Below are 15185 nucleotides of genomic sequence, written 5' to 3'. Positions count from 1 at the left end.
CAACTTCCTACTATCAGGCGTCTAACGGGATGGTAGAACGTTTCTATCGACATTTAAAGGCGGCCCTCATGCGTTCCGACAAAAGCATTTCGTTGCTTCCTCTTGTTTTCCTAGGCCTCCGGACTGCGCTGAAGAGGTACTTGCAGTGCTTTTAGGTGGAACTTGTTTTCGGCTCAAAACACCACTTACTACGTGTATTCTTTAACATGAAGTCGTCCCCCGCATGCATTGACATCACCGACTACGCAAGTCTGCTTGGAGAAAGGATGGACGCCGTCGTTGCGCCCCCTGTTCGCTCAACGCGAACAGCCCGCACCTTAGTGACTGCACGTATAAGTTTTTGCGCCACGACAAAATCCGTGCTTTGCTAAAACCGCAATACTACGGCCCCTTCAAGGTCCTAAGCCACGCGCCCAAGCAATTCGCCATCCTCATTAACGAGCGGGAAGACACCGCGCCTATACTAACCGCTCTAAACCAGCTCATCTTATCGATGACTCGGGAAACACACACACCACCACCAACGCATTCCAACCTCCACCTCGGCATCGTACAGAGAGAGCGCTTCGCTACAGAAGACGTCTACATAGCCTCCAGCATCGCTGCTCAGCAGCCTCACGGCTTCCTCACTAGAGAGAGGGCCTTGTAACGGGCATCTACGCTTTAGGCGAGTCGACTTCAGCGACGAAGACGGCAGGCGCACTTGGGGTATGCTAGGCTCTCGATCGCCATGCTTGAAATTGTGACAGTCCGTGGTTTACGAGTGACTGATGTTTTCTTTTTTTTAACCGATGCACATATTTTGAATATTTCAACAATGTACTGCGACCGCATGCAACGCTCCATTTACTGCAGTCCTGAAGCCCCCGCTATCCTGCACAGCTCTTTAGCAACATAAAACTGGACGAAGAACAATGGTTCCTTATTAATAATTTTACTCCTTGCAAAAATTATCTTATATTTAGCAATGATTCAGTTTCACCAGATACGATTTTTTAACGTTTGTCAGTTTCAGTTTATAGAAATAGCACCATGGGCTTTGTTGTTTTGCTTACTGGAAACATATAAAGGATACCGCGCCATACCGTGTGTCAGCGGCGATTTTTTTTTTTGATGAACGTCATTCAGCGTAAAAGAAAAAGTTTACTTCAAAAAATGTTAGTTCGCCTGTGTGTCGGGGGCGTAACTCGGTTAAGCGGATCTTCCGCCGCCGCCACTGATGCATGATATAATTATCTCAGCGAAGGGCCCGGATCGACAGTCTTGGAGGAGGCGACTCAGCTAACTACACAAGAAGGAAATTGTTTCTTTTTTAATTATTATCATTATTCCAAACCTTGCCCTGGATGCTTCTATACGCATAAGTAGTAGCATACGTATGCGTATGCGCATACGCATACGCGCCAGTGTCGATAACGAAGTGAAAACCTGCAGGGCTGACACTAAACAATACAAAACAATACAACAAACAAAAACAAACAAACAAAAACAATACAGCGGGCCCTAGATGCGCCTTTGCAGGCTAGAAAATTAGGTGAGGTAACTGTCCAGGAGTCATCACAACCATTTTCACACATAATGCAGCCGATAGCCGATTATGCCTTGTATACTTAGGTACAATACATGCGTGCAATGACGATGCCGTCGTCGTCATATCATTATAGACGTTCCATCATCAGCCCGTCGTTGTCATGCCATTGTCGTCGTCGTCAAAAAATCGCCATCACGCCCCTGGTCAATGCCTCGTCGTCGTGGTTCCATAGTGATTCTATTTTCGTCATGCCTTTGTCGTTTCGCTGTCGTTGTCACGGCGTCGTCCTCATTTCACCTAGGCCATACTATTGTCGTCATAGAGTCGTCGTCATTCCAGCATTGTCATACCATTGTCATCATGGCCTCGTCGTAACTGTAGCTAAGTCATTCCCTTCATCACAATGTCGTCTGTCACTCCAGCATCGGCATCACATCCTCGTCACACCACCGGCTTCACTCCAGTGTCATCATCCTATAGCGGTCATGTCATTGTCATCAATGCATCGTCGTCATGCAGCGATGTAATGTTCTTCCATTGCTGTGAACACCTTTATTCTGTTAAGCGCTACAGCAGCGATATCGTTTCCTTTTGAATTGTCGTCGCATCTCCAAAATGTCATCCCCGGAACATGAGTTTGCCTTTGGGGAACAAAACAAAAAGTCACAGGCAGATAAATCTGCCGTGTAGGGAGGGTGTTTCCGCACACTGATAGAATTTCATGCCAGAAACTAACGCTCTATCAATCCAGAGTGCTCATGGACCTCATAGTGGTGCAGACTTCAGCGCCACTTCTTCAACAAATTTGGTCGCATGCGGCGCACACGATCTATCAGACACTTCAGGATCGCCTCGTCGAAAGCTGCATTGACAGTTTGTTATTTAGATACAAATTTATGATGCACAATTCTATGGCAGTAAAAAAAATGTCGCAGTTTCGCACGGAAGGCGAATCATCGATTGCGACAGCAAATGATTAGAGAGCCATACAAAGTAGGGATAGTAGGATTATCAGCCGTATAAACTTGTAAAGATTCGCTTACTAACAAAATTAACAAGCGGGGTGTCACGCGCGCACAGGCAAACATGAACACATCTCACTCGATGACCGCGGACACTCGCTGTCAAGGCGCTCGCGTGAGGAAAGCTGCAGCAGCAACGAGCGAATTGCTCTTCGTGCTACCTCTCGCTTCAATGCGAACTCAGCGGCGCCAACCTATCGAATGCGAAACCAGCAGCCCTCTGTAGCCACAGCAGAAGGCTTTCAAGATAGGGCCCGCGCGGTCGCGCTCAACCTCGCGATACCCCGCCGCAGCCGGAATAGAGCAACCCGCTCCGCCCTCTCCCTCTGGTGGCTCCCTTGCGCACGCAAGATTGAGCCACCATCCCAGTCGGCTCAACCTCGCACGCGTTCACTAGATTCCACAGGTTATGGCACACGGCAGTGATGTTATCTATGTTATCTAACTTGGGCTTTAGACGGAACATCACAGCGACGGCGATGGCGGAAATGCGCCTGCAGTGCCCGTATAATTGCTATCTCAATAGAACACAAACTACATGACTGATTCTTGCTTTGTTCTTCCGCGCTTTCTTTTGGTCTTGGCTCAACTTCATTTTTCCACCTCTTGCTTTGTGACTTCGACTCGATGTCATATTCCTAAATTCAAGCTTCGCCGCCGGTGACGGCCTCTTGCAACTATTAATCGCTATCGTTTCAAGTTTTCTAATCAATGCAACATTCTTTTCGTCGCAAATTTAGCTCACGAGGCAGCAGTTATCAATCGAACAAGCATGACATTTTTGCAACATGTTGCGTATATATAGGCCTTAAAACTCCTCATTAACATAAGTCTGAGTCTGATAAGTTACTGCTTCCATGGCATAACGAGCTCTCTCGAACGCAACCATTGCTACTTGGATGGTCAAACGTACTGCCGAGCTACGCCTCTCTGAGGTTAAATTTAGCTCCGATTGCGTCATGTTTGCCGCGACAACAGCGCCACGTGCGCCCGCTACACATGCATGGTCGAGTAATGACTTCTTTCCTCTGCAGAACGATTCCAAAATAAGATTCGCGAATAGCATGGTTGCAAAGATATAAGCATGGTCCTTCAACGCTTTATTGAAGGACCCTAATATAAGGAATAATGCTATATCATGTTTTCGTCACATCGGTTTCAGTAAGCCACCCCCTTTCAGCCTTTTTAGGAACGTTTCACAAAAAAAAAAAACTAACGGACCAACCCTTATCTTTGTTTTCTTTCTTCGTGCAAATTTATTTCTCTCTGTGAGTCCCAGCCGATTGATAACTCCTGTTTTAAGTCTCTAGAAATAAAAGACAAATTATTTTCGTAGTCAAGATTTCGCAATGGAGTTTACGCTATATTACCCAGATAACCAAAATATTAATAAAGACATCTGTTCAGCGCATGCTCATCTGAAACACGCAAGATAGCTGATAACAAAAAGTAGTTGAGAAAGCTACAGGCTTAAGCAGAGCAATATGCTGCGTTTGACGTGGCACAAAGAGTAAATTTAGTCATTCTGGTTATGTATTCAACAGGTTGCTTTAAATTCCTGATGGCAACCCTGTAGTAACTGATGCTACATGAAAAAAAAAATTGTGCAATTTCATTTTCACAGAAGTCACGTGCATCTTGCATGTCTTTCATTTTCTTGCAGAGAAAAAAAGGCAAGAATTAGGACAAGTTGACTGAGTAGCGGTGCCTGATTTAAACCATAGCCGCTTTCTCAGCGCCTAAAGATTTACGAAATAAACTCTGATGTAGAAAATGTTGAAACTTGTATGAGAGTTTATTTTCGCACTGTCTTGCTAATATTTTATGTTCACTCTATGATTTGCTGCCATGTAAATTTTACAACGTTCTTAAAGCATCTACTCAGAGAACTCGTTTCTCTTCGAAGACTACGACGAGTTACCACCAGTTTTTCGTATCGGTAATGTCTGTTTCTAACCTGTTTCTTGGAAAACACGGAGAAGGTGGGAGATGGAAATTCCAGACAATGAGCAAAACGAGAACAAGGTGAAAGCAGGAGCCAACGTTTCGACAAATGGACTTGTCTTCTGACATATGCTTTCCTCGCCACAGTATATATAGGTGGGGTTCTTCTAAAGGGGAGAGGGTGTAAGGCGGTTGGGTGCGGCAAGGAGCGAAGGTGTGTTAGCGTGTATAAGAATAAAGGAGTGCTGAGCACAAGGCCAGGGACCCGGCCGTCTGTCAATCACGTGTGAACGCCCGTGTGTCAGCCGGCGTGTCAACGGCGTGTCAACGGCGTGCAAAGCAGCCCTCTATTACCTGTTTCACTGGTGGTCGTAGGTTATCGTGTCTCTGAAAGAGGTAATAGAAGGAGCGGCAGAAACACGAGCTTGTAAAAAAAAGAAAATACTGAAATGGTATAAATAAATAAATAAATAAATAAATAAATAAATAAATAAATGGAGGGAAACGGAAAGAAGAAAAAGGGAAAGAAAGCGGCAAAATATACGCTAAGAAACCAAACTAAGTGTGGTTGCCTCTAGCTTGAAATTTAGCATAGCGAATAGATTCTAAAATTTAAACGTTTATGCCCATTGGTTGCAATGTCTTGAACGTATACGGATAAGGTATGATTCTCTGTATTTTCTTTCTCGTTCAGAACGGAAATTTGACTGTAAGATGTAGAGTTTAAGTTGATCAAAGTTATGACCTGGTTGGTTGAAATGCTCGGCGACAGCTTTGGAAAGCTTTTTAGCTGTGTCCGCGCGATGTACGCTTTGTCCTGTTTCACCGATATATTGTTTCTTACGGAAGGAACATTCAAGCATATAAATCACATCTGAACTTGTACAAGTGAAGGTAGATGTGACTTCGTGTGTATAACTATTTGCGGTGCTTTTAATTTTAATGCCACTTTGAAGGTGCCTGCAGGTTTTGCACCTGGGGCGACGACATGCTTTCATAACGGTGGGAATGTTATTGGCTGACTTTTGCGTGCACTAACATGTCTTTAAAGTTCCTGTTGCGGCAATAGGTAAACCTAGATACATTCCGGAATGCTTTTCTCAGACGCTCGTTACTTGATAATATTGGGTCGTACTTTCGTAGGATGTTGTTTATGTTTGGCAGTGCATTAGAATATTTTGTTATAAAGGCCAGCGGTCTGTCAGATTCTGGTGTGGGCTGTTTCTTCGCCAATTCCGACTGTCTCTCCAATATTGGCGCGACATCATAAGCTCTATTGGGAACAACTTAGGGATAGTTCCTTTTTGCTACCGTTGTTTTAAGGTCATTTAGATGCTGGATATAATCGTGGTCTTCGCTGCAGATTCTTCTTATTCATTCCGCTAGTCCGACAAAAATTCCTTGCTTGCAGTGTCGCGGGTGATGACTGTTGTAGTCTAAAGATTGCTGGCTATCCGTAGGCTTCCGGTAAAGTGTCGTTCTCAGTTTTCCGTTTTCTATGTAGACCATCGTGTACAGGCAGTTGACCTGACTAGGGGAGTGGTGAGCAGTAAATTTAATACTCGGGTGAAAGTGATTGAAATGGCTGATTAAGTCGGTTAACGCGCTTGTGCCGTGTTCCCATATTATAAATATATCGTCAATGTAACGAAGGTATGTGTAGGGTTTTAAATGGTAGGATTTCAACAGGTCTGCTTCAAGCTGTCCCATGAAAATGTTCGCATGCGTGCGAGTGAATGGAGTTCCCATGCTAGTGCTGAAAGTTTGCAGGTAGTGAGTAGAATCGAATTCGAAATAGTTGAGCGTGAGAACAAACCTAAGGAGTGACAGGTAAACTTCAGGAGCGTGCGTTTGGGGATTGATTTGGAGGGATTTAGAAACGGGTTCAATTCCTTCACTCATGGATATGTTGGTGTAAAGGGCAGAAACATCCAAAGGGACTAGAATAGCGCGGTCAGAAATGATTTGGTTGGCGTTGATGCCGTCGATAATTCGAAGGAAGTGCGGCGTGTCTTGAACAAAACATGGGAGGGTGGTGGGGATGTTTGACAGGTGGTGATTTAAGAATTTAGATAGTGACTCAGTAGGTGTGGTGTCATTAGAAACAATAGGCCGACCTGGGATTTCTGCTGTAAATATTTATTCGACCGGAACTTATGTATTTTAGGAAGAAGATAAAAGCGGCCTGCTTTTTTGGTCTTGGGCATCATGAAGCGATATTCAGATTGCGTGATTAGTTTCATGGATAGGAGCTCCGCTATTGTGTTTTTGACAGTATTGCTGTAATCTGAAGTTGGGTTAGAGTCGAGTTTTCTGTAATGGGTGTGGTTGCTGAGTTGTTTGGAGGGCGCATTCTTGTACTTTTCTATAGGCCAAATTACTATAATGCCGCCTTTGTCTGCTGGTTTTATTACAATATCATTTCTTTTCGCAAGTTCTTTAAGGATTTGGTGTTGAGCGGGGGACAAATTTTTCCGTTTCCAGCAATGCCGCGTTGACTCTAGAATATCCTTTGATATCAGCTTTATGTATAAATCCAGGTCTGGGCACAGTTCGGCTTCCGGTGCCCACGTGCTAGGTGGTCTAAGAGAGTCTCTATCTTGTTTTCCTAAGTCTGGTCTATCGAAAAAGAACTCCTTGATGCGCATGCGTCTTGAAAACTCTGTTATATCTTTGTTGAGTTCGTATTCGTTTACTGCGTTGTTCGTCGGACAAAATTTTAAACCACGTTTCAGGAGATCAACTTCCTCAGGACTTAGACTCTGAGATATGTCTATTACATTGCTGCAGTGCTCTGGATGCTCGCCTGTAGGACTATCGGTGGAGCTACGTGCTGCAGAGGTTACATGAGTTTCTTTGGGTGGATCTGCAGCTCCAATATCTTTGTGCTGGTATTTATCTAGTAATGTTTCCTCCCTAGTTTGGACGAATTGTTCAAGTTCTCTTCTTTCCGGTTCAGATAAATTTATGCTGTCGAGTTGACCAGCAATTATCATAAGTTGTTCCTTGGAGTGTTCTTCGAGAATATCAATAAGAGAGGAATAAAGGGAAAATGAGACATCCACCCGGGTGGATGTCTCATTTTCCCTTTATTCATTTCTTCTCTCCACCTTGCGGGTTTCCGCAGAACTACTACGTCAATCAATAAGAGAGAGTGATGCATATTCTAGGGCAGCATTCCACTTCAATAATAGCCTGGAGGGTAAAGAACCGAGGGCGCATCTAACCTTAATTCTGAGACCTTTGGGGATTTTTCTCTGTTTCATGCAGCTATTGTAAGTTTTTAGGTGAAATCTGTAATTTGTTTGTTTGGCGACGAGTTTGCGGGATTGGAGGAAAGGGCGAGATTTGTTGCGTGTGCTACCCCTAGTGCATGGTAGTCATTTCTGTTTGGTTCGGGCAGACCTCCGGCACGAAAAATCTTCAGGTGGTGTTTCTTGTCGAGGCCTGCACCGATGTCTGTCTGTGTATCTATCTGCATATCAGTCTGCTTATTAGTGTATGTTGCTGTTTGTATGAAGGCTTCGCGGGTGGTTGTGGGCTTCCGTATGAGCGGATGTTGTAAGGGCGGTGTTGGTTCGGCGTCCACCGTCTTTGTAGATGCTTCTTGGGTTCTAGCTTTGGTGTAACGTGCGTGCGAGCTGGTGTTGAAAATTTCAGGCGTGTGTTTCTGTGTCGAAGCTAAATGGGACGCACGATTTATTGGTGTTGTAGGTTGCGTCAATTTAAAAGAGTTCCTGAGCCTGTAGTTGATAGTGTTAGCCATACCTTGACGCCATAAAAATTGGGGTGTAGTCCGTCCCGGGCGAGCAGAATGTCGGGGTCCTGGTGTATTTCAGCGTGGTGGATGACATCGACGTTTTCGTGTTGGTTTCCAATGTCCAGAAGAAAATCATTGAGCTTACATGTCCCTAGTGCGTGAGCTAGAAGTGTCTCTGATTGTTGAGTAAGTGGCTTGTGTTTGCTTGCGATCCTGGAAAGTGGTGTTGTCAGGGTGATTTCTGCGTTAGGTCTGTTGGCGTGCAAATCATTTATAAACGTTTCCATGGCCTTAACTGTGTTGTCACCCGTGTCGTGGTTAAGGTAATTAGTCCCGCAGTGAATGACGAAATGTGTGATGTGCTGTGGTGCTGCGGCACTGAGGTCTCGGATGGTGTGTGTTGTGGCACCGCTCTTAAAGCTAATGTGTGGTGAGTGTGGCCTGGTGGGAAGTGTTCGTGCATGTACTTGTAGTGACTGTCTCCAATTAGTGCTACGTGTGACAAGGTAAGCAGAGGGCGCTAACTTTCTTCCTTCATCTTCCGTCGGTAGAAATCCAAGGAAAACACGGGGCTCATCGTCTTGAATTTCCATCTTCCGCCTTCCCCGTGTTTTCCCTAGATTTCTACCGACGGAAGCTGAAGGAAACACAAACAAATTGTGGAACGCATTCATGCACACTTGGTGTGATCAGTGGTATGTTTGGAATCTTTATTACGGAATTCTCGTTAAATATTGCGTCAAAAGTCCACATTCTATGTGTCAGTTTCACAGCCAATGATCAAAGGATCGTACAAAGGAATATTTAGCACCATACTATAAATACGTAGAAGATTTGTAATTAAGCGTTCGTAAAAATTATCAGTGACGTTTTTTGGCTCGCTCAACTGGAATTTCTGCTTGAGCTTAGCGCGACATATCAAAAATATATTTCTGGCCTCCTACGGAACTGGGCTTTGGTAGTAATAAAACCAGGCTGGACTACGACAACAGCCCATTTCCCAGTATAAATGTTTGTGTGCCACCGTGTTGCCCAAGGAATAAAATGAAATATTATTTTTTTTTAATTTCTGCATAAATATTGCTTTCCTCCATTGTAATTCGTAAGGCAAATTGCAAATATGTGTAATAGAAGGTAATATTACCACTCAACTGTTCTATCTTCGCAAGTCTAGTCGTACCAATTAAACACATTATTTGGCTAAGCAAGAGTACATTTATAGTATAAAGCATACCAACAGGAACATAACTTTATGTTGAGCTGTATGCATTCGGCCGCAATGAAACACACGATTTTAACTAGTTAAATGAGGGGGGGGGGATATAAATAAATAGTGACAACACAGAAAATAAGCTGCATAGTACTGTTCATGGCATCACACTGTTTTTGATAGTTTTTGCAGCTGATTGTCGTGTTTCGGACCTCAGTGTTGCTGAGGATAACAATGCGAAACGAAACTTCGTGGCTGCTTGTACAATCTACAGCTTATACCAAGACCCACAGTCCTGACCTGTAGGGATCAGGCACTACGAACTGGCTGTTCTAGGCAAGTTATCCAGGGGTCAACATACTAGAACGGGTTTGGGAGCACAGGAGGCAGTCAGAATTAATTTTCCAGCTCTACGTTACGCAGCCTAAGTATACGCAGAAACAATAAAACTGGAAAAGCTGCACTATCGCAACACTAACAAGGCAACGATACCTGAACGCAGCGACTATCGGTGCCAAAAAAGCGTAATCTAGCTGATAAGGACGCTGACTATGACAGAGCAGGCACGGAATGTCTCGTGACTCAAGCTGCAGCATTCTTTTCAAATGGTAAGTGATTTTCTTGTCGTGATTGAGAATAACACGTAGGAAGAGAATCAAAACTGAACTGAAGCAAACGCAAATTGAACGAACTCTATTTCGAGTACATGTTCGGCCTGAAAGTGGAATGTGGCATCGCTGATAATTCCTCTGGCGAGACATGCAATAGCACGGAATCCTCGCTTTCTAATTATTTTCAATAAATCTGGGACTTGGGCGAGTTGTTAATGCTTCACTTCGGATATAAAACAGCGCACAAAAACTACTGGCTCTCAAGCCTGAATCAGGTCAATTCTACATAATGCACTAACGAATGTCTAACCAACAATGGCGTACTCTGTCTCATTTAGCTCAATGCATATAAACTTATACCGAATGCACACGTGCTTTAGTGTAAAAAGGTCCAAACTTTCATGCATAAACAATGGCCACATGTGCACTCCTAGAAGAAACATTCGATTTTGGTACAGTTGCTTTTTCGGTAATGTTTGGTCGCCATCGGTGAATCCACGTCGGAAGCCCCAGCGGACACGTTCATCCTTACTGCTATACAAGGCAGCGTTAGGGACATTACATAGCAGTAGCTCTGATTAAACCGGTATGTTTCTTTGGTTTTTTACCGGAGAGCGGGAACGGTAGGTGAGGTTAGTTAACACGACACTTCAGAGCACACAAGTGAAATGCCTCGAAATTAAAACTTATTTTGCACTCACTTCTCACGCGATGCACCAACGGACTCGCGACGCCATAACAGGCATGCGCAACACCAAAAACAGAAACAAGTAGCAATATTTCGACAACACCGCTTTTCGCAGCAACACCGCCGAGGACTAGCTTTGCCTTTGCTGCGCACACGAACACAATACATGCCGCGCATTGATACAAACTAGGCCAGAACAAAGTTATTGCACGGATATTTTTTCGCACTCTTTTGTATACACGCCACCGAAAGGGCATTGTTTTTTTTTTCAGCCGTATATAGTGGTCATGACAGTTTATTTGAAATGAAAATGTTAACTGCCATAGGTGGCGAGTTTTCATACTGCGTCAGTGAAGTCTGCAGTCATATAGGCATCACTGAAGTTCGCAGCTTTTTCCACAAGTAAAAAAGAATCCCATTCTCTCGCAGAATCCCAGCCAAATTTCCAGTGAAGCGGTTTCTTTCGAGCAGTTGCATTACGAATTTCAGTTGCTTGTAATTAAACCACACATTTTAATACATTCCCCACATATGGCAACTATTTGCATTGTTGCCCGGGTATAAGGCTCTCGAGCACTCAATTGATTTTTCTTTCTTCTTTTTGCGTTCGTCTTTAGAGCTGTTTCGTCATGCTAGCTCAACAACTTCCTCAGCTGTTCTTACTTTTGCTTAAGAAATTCTTAGCCGCGGCTGTACTTCGTCCACGCACATTCAGCTTCGCATGCACATCGGATATAACGTTCCCCCGTCCACCAAATTTGATCTCGGTGGCTTGTAATTCCCCACGACAATCGGCAAAATTCTACGCTCTAGTTGACTGAAGCACCTTGAACTGTGCCTACAGATCACTCTCTCTACATGCAAAAAATATCAACAAGGTGACACGATCGTTTAGTTCATCGAAGACACAACTGGCGAGTCAGGGTCTCATAGTGCTTGAAAATGGGGAGAAAATGGCGGTTAAGTAGTTATTTGCAAAGCTTATCAATAATTCAGGAACGTTAAGGTTGCCCTACACATTGCACATAACACGCCTCCAATTTTGCTTTAATATGAACACGGTGTTCTCTCGGGCCATTGGGAAACACAGCGGATAACAGCCGCAAAACTAGAGTCCTTCATTTTCGGGTAGAACTCGATCATTCCCCCATTTTGCGTCCAAAACAAGTTGTATTAAAATCGGGTTATACCTGATTTCTCCCCGAAGTTTGACCTTTTCGTAAAGAATGATAAAGGCAGGCATGGCAAAACTAATAAGCCCTGGCCAGCGTAAACTTGTGGTCGTGATATATTACATTAGTAATAATATTCACACCTGAATATGATATATGGTTTCTTTTCACAATACACAATACACCAATATACACTAAGTATAATTAGAGCTCAACAAAACAGTCTGGTGGGCTATGTTAATAGTTTTTAGCGCAAAGAAGCGCACGACACAAGAGAAGGCACACAGGACACAGCGCTGTGTCCTGTATGCCCTCTCTTGTGTCGTGCATTTATTTGCGCTAAACACTATTAATATTTAGAGCCTTCCGGCCTTGAGTGAACGAACGCTTGGTGCTTTTCTATTTGCCGCGTTAACATAAACGCGACAATGGCCCATCGCATCGCATTTCCTGCACGTCAAATACATCTAAACGGTGGTAATGTGCTATATAGGAAGTGAACGCAGCACTTACTTTGCTCTGTGATGCGAACGGTAGCTAAGACGATACAAAAATGTTTATTCACTTATCATACGTTATAAGAGAAGGATGGCATGTCGACCTAGTTAGTATTACATAAACTTTGCTTCAAGATCATGCGGCGGCAAAACAAGACGATGACAAACGAGGACGAAAAGCCCGACAGAGATAGGATCGACACTGAAAGGCTCGAAATGCATTCTCCTCCCAATTTTCGTCAACGAGGACTCGTAAGACAAGGAAAAGCGACTCACCTCTTTCGAAGCATGCTTGTGTGAGCTATTATCCTTTATTTATTTGTTACATAAAGTGCAGACGACAAATAAGAGATTACCAAACACGTACGTCCTATTTCTTGTTTCTATTTGTATGGATTCTTTTAAAAGTATAAATAATATCCGCTAACGAGAATTTGTATAACTAAGTTCGTTTCATGACGTGTGAAACAGCTCTCTTTGCCATTACATGTGATTTCGCTTCTTTAAGTGAGTGTGTGTCCGAGAAGTAGTCATTGCGTGCGTTCATCATTGGTGAAACTCACAAGGAAAGTACTGTACGTTGGACTGCCTGACAGCAAAATCCAGATTTATCCCTGGTTTCTCTATTTCGAAAGGGCATCTCATTTTTTATCCCCAAATTCAGAAAAATTATAAAATTCGGCAACGAAGGACCCTACTTATCGCATTCGAACACTTCGTGAAATTATTTCTTACAAATAATTTATGAACAAACATATAACCGCACATGTACGTTCTGCTATATTGTTCCTCCCATTTACAACTAGTTTCGTCTCGGTGGTGGTTACAGATATTCTAGGACAGCGAACTAATTTTTTCACCTTTTGTAAAACATACCTAAAACGTTCCGGAGCGCTTGCATGCGTAATTTCCTAGAAAGGCCGCAATTGGCCTACACACTCTGAACATTGCCAACACACTTCGCATAATTATTTTCACCACATAAAAGTTCCTCGTTTCGCTAGCCGAGGTGATTGGAGAAACATATCTTGTCTCACGGAACGCATTAAAATAAGGAGAAAACGAGTATTCAGCAATTACTTCCAGCAGTTGTAATTACAATAGAAAGGTGAAACTTATTTCACACATGACGCCTAATGTGCGCCCCATTTCCACTGAACGCAAACTTAGAGCCATGCACAATGTTCCTGGGGTACTTAGAAACAAAGAATAATGGCCGACTCCCGCCTTCAAGCACTCGCTGAAGCAATTTTACAATTTAACACAGCATTTAACTTCGCATGCTGATTAGCCATAACATCACCCCACCCTACTCCCTCCTTCTTTCACCAAATTCGATCTTGGCGGCAATTGCACTTCTCTCGGAACAGCGCCGTTTGTAAAACACGCATCCTGTAACGCTCCACAGCGTACGAACACGTAATTCGTTGCAAATACTGCAATTAATTAACCCACACACTTTGTACTTAAGCTACAGATCACCCATCACATTCGCCTTACTTTCACAAAATATGAGGAACGTACTTCGTAATTCACCGAAGACACTAGGGAAACCGACTACGAACCTCGTATTACCCCTCAAAACGAAGAGAAAATGTGGGTTGGGTATTTATTCCCAAAGCTCATAACTACGCGAGAGGTCGCGGAATCGAATCCCGGCCACGGCGGCCGCATTTCGATGGGGGCGAAATGCGAAAACACCCGTGTGCTTAGATTTAGGTGCACGTTAAAGAACCCCAGGTGGTCGAAATTTCCGGAGTCCTCCACTACGGCGTGCCTCATAATCAGAAAGTGGTTTTGGCACGTAAAACCCCAAATATTATTATTATTATTAACTACGCGAGAAACGTTAAAGCTTCGCCTCACATTGTACTCAACATGCCCCCTGTTTTCAACAACTGTAAATGGGATGTGACGTAGAGTCTCCTTAAGACATTTAAGTCCCGGGACACTGGTAAACATAGATGATAACGGCCTCATAAAGCTTTCGAACACTTTTTTTTTAAATTTTTCGCAATGGCTGCAGTTAACTTCGCCAACGCATCACTGATAATTTTCTCCCAATTTCCTCAAAATATCAACTACGTGGCAAATTTAGGTCCTTTAAAACATTGGGCAAACTTGATGTCTGGTTCGTAAAACACATTTGTAAAACTCTCGGTACACGTCATCCATAACACGGTCCCTAATCACTGCAAATATGGACTTGCTCTCACCATTGGTTCTTTCAGAGCAGCGGGGAAAATTTGTGGGTCTATACCGATGGGGGGGGGGGGGGGGGGCAGGGGTCTCGAAACAGACATATATATATATATATATATATATTCAATGAGAAGTTCTGTAGGTCCGGTGCATAGGTAGTTTTAGAAACGAAGGTGCACACTTACGAAAATTGCATCTTTAATGTTTTTAACGTTTCGGCCGTGGCACGGCCTTTTTAATGCCTACTTAATGCCTACCTAATGAACTACACGCCTACTTACGCCTAAATGCCTACTTAATGAACGCCTGAAGGAGCACATCAACAATGTGCATAATACAGTAAAAGGGCATCTGGGCATTTACTGTAGAGACTGCGACACCAGGGCCTGCCACCCTGACTTCGCTAGAACACAAATTTTAAGTAAACATAGCAATCATCGAAGCAGCGCACACCGCCTGGTCAAAAGACGCATGCGTCAGTAGCCCCTCCTTATCCATTACATCCAAAGAACTAACATTTTTAGCGGAGGGGGGGGATATGATGATTA

At 43.7% G+C, this 15185-nt stretch overlaps 1 protein-coding gene across 2 annotated transcripts in view; it reads left to right on the top strand.

Moving 5' to 3' along the window:
* The window catches only part of LOC142568330 (uncharacterized), a 79478-nt gene extending 75143 nt beyond the window's left edge, over nt 1–4335 (top strand). For both annotated transcript variants that reach the window (XM_075678338.1, XM_075678337.1), the window contains one exon: nt 4217–4335. In XM_075678338.1, the coding sequence (XP_075534453.1) occupies nt 4217–4237 (21 nt within the window). In that variant the 3' untranslated portion in view covers nt 4238–4335. The remainder of the gene's footprint in view (nt 1–4216) is intronic.
* Nucleotides 4336–15185: the final 10850 nt, after the last annotated feature.

Source organism: Dermacentor variabilis, unplaced genomic scaffold (genome assembly GCF_050947875.1).
Source record: "Dermacentor variabilis isolate Ectoservices unplaced genomic scaffold, ASM5094787v1 scaffold_18, whole genome shotgun sequence".
In the NCBI taxonomy this organism is placed as follows: domain Eukaryota; kingdom Metazoa; phylum Arthropoda; class Arachnida; order Ixodida; family Ixodidae; genus Dermacentor; species Dermacentor variabilis.
The sequence above is the reverse complement of the archived record's forward strand: the minus strand, read 5'-3'. Positions and strand labels throughout refer to the sequence as shown.